At 40.4% G+C, this 15632-nt stretch overlaps 1 protein-coding gene across 3 annotated transcripts in view; it reads right to left on the minus strand.

Moving 5' to 3' along the window:
- Positions 1-5165: 5165 nt before the first annotated feature.
- LOC113028788 (receptor activity-modifying protein 3) overlaps positions 5166-15632 on the minus strand; it is a 37724-nt gene continuing 27257 nt past the window's right edge. For all 3 annotated transcript variants that reach the window (XM_026179240.1, XM_026179239.1, XM_026179241.1), the window contains exon 4: positions 5166-6954. In XM_026179240.1, coding sequence (XP_026035025.1) covers positions 6699-6954 — 256 coding nt within the window. In that variant the 3' untranslated portion in view covers positions 5166-6698. The remainder of the gene's footprint in view (positions 6955-15632) is intronic.

Here is a 15632-nt window from a genome sequence, read left to right on the forward strand (position 1 = left end):
GTCTTAAGGGCAACAGCACCGCGTCGCATCCCTTCACCGCGGAGTGAACCATTGTCTCCTCTGTCTGTAAACTCTGATGTTTTCAGAGAACAAGAAACAAGAAATTGTTGCTTCATTTCCTGGACAGTTTCAGATGGAGTAAATATTGACAGATATATTGGCATTTGTTTGCCTCGGGTGGAGTCAACAACGATACCATGATTGTTTTGTGGCCATTCTGTTAGTCGCAGCTAGTTTTCTGCATCACAGCCCTGCAAATAAAAGATTAGACTGAGTGTCGACAGCAATGTCAACATCACTGACCATTGCCCGGTGACAGCGATGACTGCATTGTTTGACTCTGAATTTATTTACATGATGCAGTGATAAGATTTGAAACCGCACGCCGGCTTTTCTTTGTATTGTTTCAGACGTTCGCTCATAGCAGACTGTCATGGATTCAGCTGTCTGGCTTTCTTCAATCAGTTGAGATAATATTGTTGTCTTAATAAAAGAATAATGGGTCATTTTTGATGCACGTACACTCTGCTTCAGTAAAATTTCTTTGGGAACAAAATCAATGCCATGGATGGAAGAAGAAAATCTCTCTGGAAAAATAACACAATTGTTTTTCTGCTCTAAATTTGTGGCATTACGCTGTAGATGCTCTGAAGGCCCCACTTGTACACTGAATACAAGAAAATTATTGTAAAGAGTAAGACATCCATGTTTATACTGCTTAAGGCTTGTTGGTGTCATGATTACTCACAGGGATGGTTAGAGGACAGCTAGCTTCTACCCTGCTACAAGGAGGCCACTTATAGTAACGTGAAAATGAAATTTCTCACAGGCCTCTATCCAGTCCCGAGAAAATCGAAGTACACCTTTATTGCTTCCACTGAAATTAAGTGCTGAACTTACTGTTTGATGATCAGCAAGTGTGAGCACCTCTACGAGCATTCAGGTGTGTGTTAACACTTCTTCCCAGGAGTGGACAACCACAACATTTCTGGAGAGTAAAGTGGAAATATTTGACCACTTTAGCAAAAACCAAACACAGTATGTCAACACAAGCACCTACCACATGCCAACTCACGGCCAAGCACAGTGGTGTAAAGATGATGATTTGGGCACTTTACAGTCATTGTGTCAACCATGAACTCTACAGTATACCAAAGTATTCTAGAGTCAAATATAAGGCTGTCTGTCTGGCAACTAAAGCTTGGCTCATGCAACAGGATAATGATCCCAACAGTGGCGGTCCTAGCCTGTTTGGCGCCCCGGGCGAACACTCCCTCTGGTGGAGTTTAGTCTGTTACTGTTACTGTTTTTACCATTTCTCTTTGGAGCAACTGTAACCCACATTATTTCCTTAGGGATTAATGAAGTATTCTGATTCTGATTCTGATTGTTTCAGGATGACCTGCCATTATCCAATGACACATCTGCTTACCTGTATCTTTTGCTCGTTTCTCCTCCTCTTCTTTTCTCTTTTTTCTAAACTGAGGACCTGATGGCTTTGAACTTTTCTTGTCCATCTTCCATTGGTTTTAATTTTGCACTGCAGTATGAACACAAATCCCCCAACTCGAGGATCGTCACAACATAACCTAATAGACCTACACCTTAGTTCACAGATTCACTTTGTCTAAGGTTTATTTCTGGGATTTCACACAACCCAGGATTCAGATCATGAATACATAATGGGCTTGGATTTACAATATTATGAATGAAATGTGCTCTATCATCAGAGACCCCAGTCACCCATCACATGGACTCTTCACCCTCCTGCCCTCTGGGAGGCGCTACAGGAGCCTCCGGACTAAGACCACCAGGTACCGGAACAGCTTCTTCCCCACAGCTGTCAGACTCCTGAACTCTGCCTCCTGACATCTGACCCACGTTAAACTCATGGACTGAACATACACACACACACACAATGGACAACTGTACCCTCAAACACAATAATAACATGGACTGAACCACCACTCACAACCACTAGCACTTTATATAGCCTCTGTAGAAACTATCTACACCCTCACTTATCTTAACTGCACTGCTGTATAGCTCTGTGTAAATAATCATTCTGTACATACGATAATTTTTAACCCTACAACTGTTTACAACTTGCATAGTTCCCATTTCTGTATAGCTGTATATCTCAGATTTCTGTAAAGTTATTTATTTCATATTCTGTATAGTTTTTCATATTTATATCCTGTTCATATCCTGTACATAGCTTGTACTCACTACAGCCTGTACATACTTATAGTTATAGAATATTCACAACATACTTCATACCGTGTACATTATAACATAATAGACCCATTTCTGTAATATACTTACATATCTATATTATTGCTAATATATATTGTAATATATCTATATCACTGAAGCACTTCTGGATGGATGCAAACTGCATTTCGTTGCCCTGTACCTGTGCATGTGCAATGACAATAAAGTTGAATTCTATTCTATTATATTCTATTCTATCTGGAAGCAGCAGGTCTCTCCTCCCCTTTCGACGGGTTGTGTGTGAGATCATCAAACTGTAAATTATAAATTTTAAATTGTTATTGATCCCTTTACTCCTGGTCCTAAAGTGTATGTTTATTTTCTTACTCTTCTTATATATATTGTTTGTTTACTTGCACTGCTGTAACTGGAGCCTCGTCGTCTCGTCTCTCTACATACTGGACTGTATATAGCAGAGATGACAATAAAGTTTACTTTGACTTCAGCAGCGAGCAGGCGCACCGAGGGCTCTCGCGCTCACTTTTCGCATATAGAATTTCAAAAAAACATCGGTGCAAATTATAAGTCTGTATCATAATGTCTCGTGTTTTCGTGTTTGTTGTTTTGTTTTGTTTTTATTGTTTTATTTTGCGAGTTGGTTATTAGATGCTGCTCCAGCCAGCCAGAGAATCCCCCGCCGCCCCGCCCTCTCCTCCCTGTGCCGCAAGCAGCAGGCGCACCTCGCAAACGGAGGGCGTCCTTACTCCCAGCAAATGAGCGATAGCAAACCGATCGGTGCCTATGACATTCCCAATATGCGCTGGCTGATGTCGGGGCAGCATGAGTATGAGAATTTTTTTTTTTTTTGCAGATGCCCATGAATCCGGCCCCCACCACGATGCCGCCCCGGGCAAATGCCCGTGTCGCCCGTATCAAAAACCGCTACTGGATCCCAAGCACAACGGCTGCAAAAGGATAAGAAGGTGTGACCGAGTCAAAGTTAAGTCAAGCTGACTGAAATGCTGTGGCGAGACCTTGAGAGAGCTATGCATAAAAGAATGCACAGAAACCTCAATGAAGTGAAGCACAGTTGCAAAGAAGAGTGGGCCAAAATCCCTCTGCAACAATGTGTGAGACTGATAAAGTCAGAGAGAAAGTGATTACGTCATGTTATTGCTGTTAAAGATGGTTCTACAAAACACTGAATCACCGGGCAAACTTAGTTTTTAACAGGGCTGCATGAATTCAGAAATGCATGTTAAATTATCACCTTAATTGTAAGAAAATTTTAGTGTCATCTGGCTCTTCTGGTATGTGCATTACTTGCTGTGCGCAGTATGAAACAATATACATAATACGGTGCACTAATGGAAAGACGAGACGCATCATTGATGTATCATACAAACCAACAGTAGTGGAAAAATTAAGTCAATGCAGAAAACTTACATTCTATCTGAAGGCCATCAGATAGCAATAATTGTGGCTACTGAAATATTTACATTTCTATAGAAGTGTGTTGAAGAGCCAATGAGCATGAAGCAGAGCTTATCACGTTTTTTGTTTTGTTTTTTGCAACCAAAATGGTGACATAGGAAACGCTCATCTCAAGGCTTCAAAACAGATCTTCATTAACCAGTGGGTGGCCTCACAGCAGCTACACCCATACCCACCCTAAAAGACAGATGGATGGATCGTGTGGTTCATGTGTTTCGTCCATATGTTGTCATTTCAATCAGACAAAATTATATCACTTTTATTTTAAAAGTGTATTTGTTTTGCCAGTTGTAAATCTAAAATGTTTACAGTGGTAAAGCCGCTGCACACTGAAGTTAAGTGTGCGGCTTAATAAACTTGGCAAAAAACTTAATTTCATGCCTCTATGGTTTAGTGCACTTTGGATAGATCAGAGATTGGATGTGTCAGCAGCTTAGGGAATTCATGTCAGTTTTTCTGTGGTCTGTACTCCAGCTCGCTGCATACTAAAACACCAGTGTGTTCAAAATTAGGAACATCAAACTGGGACAGCATCCAAAGTTCCTACTTTTACTGGAGTTTGTATTTTTGACCTTGAAGTGTTCCTTTTATCCTAATTTCCAGCTCAATAATTTGATTCTTGGACTCTAATGAAATTGCATGATTCGCAGTTCAAAATTCTCCTTATTTTTCTTATGGCGTGCCTTGGTGCAGCCTCTCAGTTCATCCTCCAGTCATTTAAAGTCAATTTTCTTCTGATTGGCTGCTTCTCAGAGAGCGTAGATATAATCAGCAGGCAGTTGTCTTCTTATAGCTACACTATTTTTTCACTTAGATTATTTGTCTCTGTCACCCTACAGAGCAGAGAGTAGAAAGAATTGCCAGAAGCTGTGTCAGAAAGTCTGAAACCTGAGCTTTGGACTCACAGCCATTACTTGTACATATGCTGAGCTCATTATTTGAAACTGCGTACACACATTCAGACACCTTTCAGATCATAGATGACACAAATATATATTTAAAAAAGACGCATTAAATAACGAAGGCAGGTTTTATTTGGAATCTGGCGCCACACAGACGAGCGGAGCAGCCTCTGCTCAGACTGATGCAACTAAAGATGGATTTATTTCACAGGAGAAAATGTATGTGGACCATGGGATCATTGACAGTGAGAGCGTGTGAAGGTAAAGGGATAAAGATTGTTAAAACAGTCAATTAAAAGAAACATTTAGAGGCAAACTAAAGAGGGAAGATTTAGTCGTGAGGCTGAGGCTTCTTAGAAATCGACTTAAATGTTTGCACTGGGTTTTGTTGTGTTAAAATCATTAATTATGCCTACACTTTGCACATCATATATTTAGGAAATAAAGACTTCAAAGACGGGCTTTTTTAGCAGTCAATAAACCGAAAGCAACATAAGTTCACCTGTTCCATCACAAATGTTTTTTAAAAAGATCACACAATAAATGATGAACCAGTTTTTTCAAGAGAAATTTGAAATTTAATGAAGGGAAGTTCTTGTTTCCACAGACAACAGCTTCAGTGAGACACAGTGTGTAGGTGCTGGCAAAGAGATGCCGCTTTAAAGACAAATAAAACAAGCAGCGTTTTGCTCGGTTTGACTCGAGGCTGGTGAGGACTGTCCAAAAATAGGCAGATGAAGCAGGTACATTAAATTAAACCCCTATCGAAAAGAATTCAGTTCGACGCATCGGGGTGTATGTTCACCAGAGTTGAGCAACGATGGAGAGGAGATGCACATACAGTAGAGAGCACAGGCAGAGAGCATGACTATACAATAAGAGGTCTCAGCGTCAGTCCATAGCTTGAGAACCCCTGTTTGTGAATAACAGCTGTATTTTAGTCAACAGTATCTGATAAGTTACATTGTTTTAAAACAGTCTTTTGGGGCTCAGCTACACACACAAGAAATTCAAGTCCCACAGTGTCGCCTTCTCTTTGGGCAGTGTATCCTTTCCAGTGGTTAAAGTCCATTCAGATAGTCATCAACAAGCATAAACTTTGTATCTCTTGAAATGACAGTCTGGCCTTTTTCCTTTTTACCTCTTCCAACAAATCACACAGTATCATGTTAATATATTTAACAGCAATGTCCTTGGGGAGTCGTACATCCCACCAGTTCAGAGGTCAATCACTGACTTTGATGCTTGTTGAGTGCTTTGGCCTTCAAAAGTGATACAGTGCTGTAACAAGATCAAAAGTCTGTATCCATGAGGTTTAAGAATGCATCCAAGATTTGGTCATTTTTCCGCTGGTCAAATTACCCCATGACAAATAAACAAACAAAATCCTCTGCATCTCAGAGGAACAGTTCAACCTTTTTGGGAAATGCTTATTTACGTTCTTGTCAAGAATCAGATGTGTTGTCTTAGAATAAAAAAGTTACAGCCATCTACTGGTTAGCTTAGCATAAATACAGGAAACACTCCACACGGATCCGCACAAGAACTCTACGTACAAGGCCATGCATCACTCACTACCTCACACACTTCCTTAATCCAGGCAAACTCCAGTGTCAAAGTTGTGGTTTTATTAGGTTTAACTGAATGATATGGTGTTATGTATTAATCACTGGATTTTGTTTTCATCCATGTTTGAGCTACACTAAGGTAACCAGCATCCACCTGTACTCACCACGCAGACATGAGAGCGGTATTATCGTTCTCTGGAAGAAAGCAATAAAACGCATCCCCTTCAGCTTCTACTCGATATGGACACATTCAACATTGAACAGTTGAATAATAGACGATCCAAAATGTGGGAAAAGTACATATAATATACAAAAATATTAAAGAAAACACTACTTTGCTCTACCATTGGTTCCTTCATTTCTACAACAAGTTGAGGTGGTTTGCAGTGCCACTTACAGGATAATTTGGCCAACAGAAACAGTCCTCTGTGCGCTCCTGCGTTGTGTACAGTATTTACTTAGTGAAGAGACTGGGACGTTAAATTCAGTCCATTACTCCCATCTCTTCCATAGTCGTGACCTAAGCCAGGATGTCACTCCGCTTGCTGCACCAGACCACCAGGCCAATCATGGCCAAGGTGAGGAAAACGGGGATGAGGATGAGGATGGTGAGGGTGTCGTCCGGGGGATCCAACCACACCGGCTGGTCTATGGTGCAGTTGGAAAAAAAGTGCTTGTGTATGTGGATGATGTAGCGCTCCACCAGCGGATTGGGCCAGTAGCAGTCGACGATCTGGGACTTTGTCTCTGTGCAGAGGGTGAAGAGGTGGTACTCACTGAGGAGAAAGACAGGAGAAGGAAATGTAAAAGAGGAGGAGAAAGTCATGACTCTTAGTTATAAGCATGAAAATATTAAAATACATAACACAGATGGCCTCCCTCCTTCCTATCATAGCTCAGAAGTACATTACTTATTCTACTGCTGTTACTCTTAGGAGCGCACCAGCATTTAAACCCTTCTGTGGTTTAGCTAGTAATAACCTTAGCATCAGCAATTTGGTATGTAATCCATCATAGTGATTGGGTACACGCTGCTTTTTCTGGCCCACTACCTTCTCTATTTCACCAGGAGCTTTTTAAAAACTCAGAGCTCTGCTTTGACGAATACATTGAGCCATTTCTAATCCCTCGTTCTCCGTCCTGCATTCTCTATCAAAGAGGTCCAGCTTCTTTTCTCATGACACACTGAGAGCTGCTCCTATCCTCAGCAGGTGAACATTAAACCGAGCGACAGTATTCCCACGCTCCCTGCTGATCCGAAACTGATTTGTCATGTTTCGATGATGTGGATCTGACACTCTATGTTATTAAAACTTACAGACTGGCTGGTAAAAAAGACTGTGCAATGGTTCATGAACCAAGCACTATTGTTGCAGTCGCTTCTCAAAATACTATACTAGCAACTGTGAGCTGTCATGTCATTAGCTACAGCAGTACTGCGAACAGTTTCATATTTTTGCTTCCTAATTGATGTCACTTTTATAATTATTTTCCAAAAAACTTTGTTCTGTCGTTTTGGCACCACTTCTGCTTTGTTCAGATTTATTTTTAAACTGTATAATGCACTAATTATGGCATCTTATGCAATATTAGCGTGGGACTTATATAGCCTGGGGAATCATTTGAAATAACTGCACAGGTCATCAGCGATCCTAATGACGAAACTGCACTGCCAGTTACCCACTATATTAAGCTCGTGCTTAATTGTGGTTTTAATATAGAATCAGAATCTTGATGATTTGAGGACAAGTTTTTGTTTTTCATCTGATTTTCTGAGGCCACCAAAGTGAATATATACTCTACACTGCATGTATGTTTAAAGTTGCGAGGCAGCTGAGCTTTCTTTTTCTTGATGTGCAGTCTTGTGAAAAACTCATCGCAGCCATGACAAAGTAGTTTGTAGAGCCACCTTTAGCAGAAAGAAAATGAAGTAAGAGTTCTCCACCGTGCTGACAGTCGGTATGAGGTGTTTGTGCTAATGTGTCTTCAGCTTGGTGTTCACCGACTGTGATGTTGGGCATTATAGTCAAACATCTCCACTTTGGTTTTGTCTGTCCAAAGAACATTCTTCCAGAAGTCTTGTAGTTTGTTCAAATACAGCTTTGCAAACCTAAGCTGTGCTGCCATGGTCTCTTTAGAGGGACTCCTGGCACCCTTTACAAATAAGCCATACTTTGTTCAGTCTTTTTCTGGTTGTGCTGTCATGAACTTTAACATTTAATATGCAGAGGACTGCAGTCTGAATTGTAGCTCTTGGGTTTTTTGCAATATCTCTGAACATTGCACAGTCTGACCTTTGGGTGAATTTGTTGAAACACTCAGTCCTGGGAAGATTGCACCATTGCCAAAACATCTGCTCTCATAGAGGTGCTCACACTTGCTAATGATCACCGAATCAAGTGTATTTGATTAGCACCGACTGGCTGCTGCTTACCCTCATAGTTCCTGTGGAATCATGTAGTCACGTAGTGTCCAATGAATGCTTAGTAGTGCATGTGCGTGTGTGAGTGCGAGTGCATGTGATTTGAGAACATTGAAAGTCCACTGACAAAAACCGAAACACATGAACATTAGTGCTGACAGTAAATCTCTGAAATACAAGGTAACATCAGCAACATTATGTCAAACTGCTACACAGATTTACCAGCCTGCCACAGGACAACAGCCAAGAGCAGGAACAAGGGCTCATTAATGTGCTATCTAACATTTAGACCGCTTCACCCTGCTGCCCTGTTTATAGCACATATAAGTTCGGTTCTGACGTCAAGCTGCAGCCATTGTTTTCTGAATGCCCTTTGCTTAAGTGCCACAAATCAAATAAGCCCTGCTGCCTGTGTGTTTACACTGTGTATAGATGCATATAGTGCGCTGCAAGCAGGGCAAGAAGGCACCACATGTCAGATAAGACGAGTGCCCTGTCAAATCTGAACTCAGCAGCAGTATATTATTGGAGGGCCATAAGCTCATATGTTATGTTTGAAAGTTACTAACTCTTTAGAAATATCTGCAGATGCAGTTATTGTGATTAGATTGATTGTGGTAAGATACTGGGAGTCATTAAGGCTTACGAAACTGATGCTTTTAAAATAAAATGTGTTTTACGCCACTGGCAGAAGAACCTGAGAACGTGATGGCAGAGAAAAGGCTTTGATGATTGGAGAAAACACAAAGGCAGAGAGTACAAGAGCTATTAGACAGAAGTGATCAAAATGCAGACTGAAACCGTAGGGAACAGCAGACTTTTGAAACTGTTCCCAGATGTAACGCACAGCAACATGTTTTTAAACTCTCATCCACATGGGATCATCGGTTAGGAGGGTAGAAAAAAATAGTTTGAGCTGATTCACAGCTGATGTCCCAATGATTGCATAACCATGGAGATGACTACACACAAATGTGAATACACAATATAACCAAACACACTCACGTGTGACGATACAGATAGTTGTATACCCACATGACAGTTTTGAGACTGCAGACAGATACTGAAAATTGCTGGTAGTTGGTACCAGTTGGAGTATTTTAATGCCGAGACATAAAGCTTCACTAACTGTGTTATTCTAATTCTTTCCCTGAGATATTGTTAAGCCCCGAGAAAAATCCAGGCCCATAAATCAATTTGAACGTTTAGCTCTGAAAGGCAATAGCTTGTAATTTGTTAAATAGTAAGGAGACTCCACATATTCACATTTCTAAATGTTGTTACAGGGTTTTTTAATATATTTAATAGTGTGTATTATTACACTCAAGACAAGGAAAGTGGGGGAAAATAGCTTCCAGTAAGTTTTAAACCATTGTAAGTTTTAAGATTTCCTGCTAACTACTTCCTCTTACTTTTTAAAACATCAGGTAGTCTCCCCAAAGCTACACAGGCTGCCAGTTGTTTGATAAAATAAAAGATATCTCTTCCATAATAATGCAATAATTATTGTAGCTTCTAAATGTCCAAAGTGAGCAAGAAGTGCGGCAGAGTACCTGCAAACTCTTCAATAAACATAGTTTGAGTCACACAGCTTTCCAGTTACTGGGCTTATACAGTTGCTTAGATTTCTGTCACACTTACATGTTTCAGATCATCAAATACATTTTAATATTAGTCAAAGAAAACCTGAGTAAATAGAAAAAAGCAATCCAAAAGCACCTGTCCCTGTGTGATCAACGGTGTGTGATTTTTTTGGGAAAGGTGAGTTCAACTGTCACGCAGGCCTGATTACTGTCAGACCTGCTGAATCAAGAAATCACTTGAAAATAACCTGTGTGACAAACTGAAGCAGGCTAAAAGCTCTTCAAAACTAAAAAAAAATCTCACAAGACATCCAAAGAAACAGCTGGGAAACAAAGTCTATCAGTCTGGAAAAGGTTACAAAGCCAATTTTAAGGTTTTGGGACTTTAGTGAGCCACAGTGAGAGAAATTATCCACCAATGGAGAATACCCGGAACGATGGTGAACCTACTAACCTAATAAAATTACTTCAACTCATCCAGGAGGGCACAAAAAACCCAGAACAACATCGAAAGAACTGCAAGCCTCACTTTCCTCAGAGTCAGAATTATACAACAGTAAGGAAGAGACTGGGCACAAATGGCATCAAGGAGAAAAAACACTGCTCACCAAAAAGAACCCAAACGCTCGTCTCACATTTGAAAAAAACATCTTGATGATTCCTCAAGATGTTGGGGGAAATATTGTGTGGACTGATGAGACTTAAGTTCAACTTTTTGGAAGTTTTGACTCCAGTTAAATCTGGAGTAAAACTAAAAGCATTTCAGAAAAGGAACATCATAATAACAGTCGAACACGGTGGCAGTAGCGTGATGGTCTGAGGCTTCTGTGCTGCTTCAGGACCTGGTTGACTTACTGTAATTGATGGAACCGTGAATTCTGCTCTCTGCCTGAAGGAGAATGTCCGACTATTAGTTTGTGCCATGAAGCTCAAGCACACTTGGCTTATGCAGCAGGATAATGATAAAAAACACACCAGCAAGTTATCAAAGGACTCTAATTAACAGATTTCAATCAACTATAAAATAATAAAGTCCACCTCAGAGTGATTAAAAAAAAACAAATCAACCAGGCTTTAGAGTGGTCCAGTGAAAGTCTGTACTTAAATCAAACTGAGATACTTTGACATCACCTTAAAGAGGCTGTTCAGTGTGGCTAAATTAAAATAAATCTCCAGTGAAGATTTGGCCAAAATTCCTCCACAGTGATGTGAAAGATTCAGGTGTTTTGACACAGCATCATGTAGGTTTGGGTAGTTTTTTGTTGTGTTTTTTCCTTAAATGAAATCATCATTTAAAAACAGCGCCTTGCATTTACTCAGGTTATCTATGACGGACAGTAAAAGTTATTTGATTATCTGAAACATTTAAATGTGACAAACATGAACAAAAGTAAGAAATTGTTTTTTTGTACTTTTTTACCTCGCTGCACTTCACACACATATTTGGAGCATAAGAAAACTCTTAAAATATTGCCGTTAACTATTTGTGTAATAACTTTTTTTTCTTCCAAAGACTGGGATTTTATAATGAGGCATTTCCTTTTTCCAAAGAAAACCCCTAATATGAATTCTTTACTCCTCTGGCTCCATGAAGGATGACTCCTCTGATTAACAATAGCTCACCAGACAAAGAAAGTTGACCTTCACCATTTATATGGTCAAATACATGTAATATATGGAAAGGACATCTTTAGGAAATTAATGTTTGATTTTTTTTTTTCCAGAGCCATTTTGATAATATGAAAGGTCTTATTATAACCTTCTGGCCAATGTCTTGAAGAATACTTTTCTATCAAACCAAGAGGTAGTTGAAGCATTTACTTTCAATAGAGTTAATAATACACAGCTACAACGACCGCAATTAAAACTTAATCAAGAACCTATTTTGTTATTTATGCACTGCGAAGGATCCAAAGACTGTTATTAAAGACAGGTGACTGATCCATACTTGGACATTGTGTTGTGCAAACATCTAATGCAATGCTGTTTCAACATTTGTAAAAAAAAAAAATTACATTTTTACTGCTGAGTGGTGAATAGTTGTAGTTCTTTGGTGATTTCACAAGAGTGACAAGGTAGCTATTAAATTAAGCAAGAACTTAAAGTCTCAGTGAAACGACAGGCTTGTTCATTTTCTTCATTCAGATGTTTTTAAATCAGGAGAAAAGAGGGGGGAAAGGCAAATCATAGAAATATGACAGTTACATTATTCATGTTTGAACGAAAAGAAGTGTACTCCACCACCTACACATAAAAACACCCTTTTCAGCTTAACAAGGTGCAGGAAAGGCTGTTGCTCTTTGTCCACGCTGCCTTACCACAGAGAGGTGGAGATGAGCTACTACTACCTCCACCCCCACCAAAACCTTAATAAAGAGTCAACAAAGAGCTGCCTTTGAAGTGCACAGCTGACACTTTTCCACCTGTCAAATTCATGGCAGATGTTAGAAAATGTGTTTTGTTTCTGTCTTAACACAACTTGACATTTGACTTAGACTTACATTTTGCAACTTGAGAGCTCCTTTGGTCAAAGGGGAGAAACGATGTAACAATATTTAAACAGCTTCACCTTTTCATGGACTTCAAATGAGTTTAACCGTTCCCAGTCCTCTCTCTTCACTCTCCAGAAGGCTCACAGCTGTTGGTATCAGTGGTGTGTTATGACAATATAACCCACTTAGAATAAGGTTTCCTCATCTAAACGGTCTATCGCTTATCATTAGTAGCAGCCCAGAAAAAAAGAAAACCTCTGATGACTTTAGAGCAGCATCTGTTCCACACAAAGACCAAACACAACGGTGAATTCATTATTAGAGGTCCAGACCATCACCGCTGTTCCTGTGTGCACAACATTAAGTCTTACAGTACGGATTCTCCCGGAGCCGTAAACTGCTCGGGGCAGAAAATTAATATGTTATTAGAAGTAAATGATTGAAGTGCATAAATGCACGCACAGTACACACAGCCTCTCAGTGGTCTATCCATGCCCTTCTCTGTGACCTGACAAGCTTGTACTGTCTCATTTCAAACAATAACAGTTGTGCTGGCTGAGTGAGTGGCCAGCAGCAATCACTGCAGAGAGGCACGGCTCATTTGTCAAATGGAGGAAGCTCTGCAGGGGTCACCGCTTGTTTAAACATGAGGCCGCTCGCTCTCCGAGCTCGATCCCTCTCACCACTTTCTGGCTCCGCTCGTGTCGTCCCTCTCTCCCTCTCTCGCTTTCTCTCTCATTCTTATCGCCTACTTCCAGGCTCCAAAGTACACTGCTGCTGAGAAAGTCATTTTATCCTTCACTGTCATGTAAATGAACTGCCGTACACAAATGAATCGTCTCGTAAAATATGGACTCACACAGGAAAAGATTATGGAAAGGCAAAATAAGGCAAAGTGGTTTCATCTCTCTATCACTCTTATATGTCAGACATCACTGGCAGATCAGATTTAGGATTAAAGTGACTTCGACTCTTAAAAAAATCAATTTCTACATCCTTCAGTTTAAGTGAGCACGACTGGAACAGCAACGGGTGAGCAAAATAAGAAGAAACCAGACATTACGCCACCCATCCTGCACTTCAGATTTAAAATAGCACTTGAAAGGATCTGCTAAAAAAACACTATTTAAACTTTTTTTATTCAGAGACAACTTCCCTGATCAAAACACACAAGCTAATTATAGCCTTTAAATAATGAATTTGGCTCGTTTCCAGCCCGTGTCGTATTGTGTCTGGTTTACAGTCAGGAGTTTTCATTGTGAAACCGGTCAGAGGGTTTTGACACTGAGCCAGGGGAGCTGTTAGCTTGACTCACCATTATAACTTTAATTTAATGGATTTAGATGCAAATGATTATTTTGATTCATCCATTTCCTGCCATTTATGTGGGTTCGGGGTCGGGGGTCGGCAGCCTAAGCAGAGACCCCTAGACTCCCTATTCCCAGCCACTTTCTCCAGCTCATCCAGGGAGACACCAAATCAAGCAGCTTTGTTGTCCTGGGTATGCACTAGGACTCCTGCCAGTACGACATGGTAGAAACATCTTATCTAGGAGCCATCCTGGACAGATGCCCGAAGCACCTCAGCTGGCTCTTCATTGTGTGGAGTAGTAGCAGCATGAATGATCAAGCTCCTCCCCATGTCTCTAAGGACGAGCCCATCACAGGAATCTAATTTCAGCTGCTTGTATCCACAGTCTCCTTCTTTTGGTCACCACCCACAGCTTGTGACTGTGAGTGAGGGTAGGGTGTAGATCAACCTTCTCTTCACAACAACAGACACAACATGCACATTACTGCAGAGGCTTTACTATTCCTATTATCTCCCTTATTCACTCACTTGTAAACAAAACCTCAAGATACTTAAACTCCTCTACCTGGTGCAGCAACTCATTCCCAACACCAAGTGAGCAACAAACCACCTCATTGTAAAAAAGAAGAGAACAGATCCTCAACGCCTCAGCTGCACCTAGAAATTCTGTCCATAAAAGTTGAACAAAATGACAAAGGGCAGCCTGATAGAGTCCAACACCCATCAAAAAATAGTGACTGAGAGTTATAGCTGGGATTTCAAACCAAGTTCTTGCTACAGTTTAAAAAGAACTAGATCATCTGCAACACACAAAACAGAACTGGTCCAGTGTTTGGGTCTCCCTGAAGTTACAACACACTCTACATATTATCTTCTAGAACCACCACCCAAGTCTACCAGTCCAGAGGCACCACCCACAACTTCTGTAAGATGGTGCGACCAAGTCAGCCCCACGACATCCAGAGCCTTAAGAAACTCAGGAAGAGTCTCATAAACCCCCGGGGTTCGTTCAGGAGTTGTTTAACTGGGCCTAGACTCTGTTTTCTCTACAGAGGCTGTATCAGTGGGAATGAGGAGATCACTGAAGTCACCGCCTGGCTATGTCCTCAGGTTATGTCAGCAGCACTCTATCCTCACTGTGAGCAAATTATTAATTTAAAATGTTTCTCTTGTTAAACCAGTAAATCCACAGTTTCTAAGTTCTAAATAAAATGAAATTAAATACAGCGTTGGTTTGTTGGTTTTGGTTCTTTAGCTACTAATGGCCACATTTGTATTAAGAACATCAGCAGTCATGTTTTGTCAGTCTGTTAACTGGTGCTGAGCAGTTCATGAGAGCCGCAGTAGTGAAGCTGAACAATAATGTGAAGGAAATCCAAAAGAAAAAGCCAAAACTGTCTGACTGAGGGACTGAAGAATCCAGTTATAAGTCTTTGTGGGAGGCTTCTTTCACAACTGTCTACAAGCTACTTGTACAGCCAATTTGAATTTAAGTTAAGTTGCTTTTTAAATTAATTTCTATGTCCAATCTTCAACATGAAAAAAGAAAAAGTCTTCAACAGAGCACAATTTGACAAAGCCATCCTGATTTGTTAATCAGGACTCTGCAGCCAACAGCACAAATATATTTTGCTTCAGGAAAATCA

This window comes from Astatotilapia calliptera, chromosome 9, assembly GCF_900246225.1.
Source record: "Astatotilapia calliptera chromosome 9, fAstCal1.2, whole genome shotgun sequence".
In the NCBI taxonomy this organism is placed as follows: domain Eukaryota; kingdom Metazoa; phylum Chordata; class Actinopteri; order Cichliformes; family Cichlidae; genus Astatotilapia; species Astatotilapia calliptera.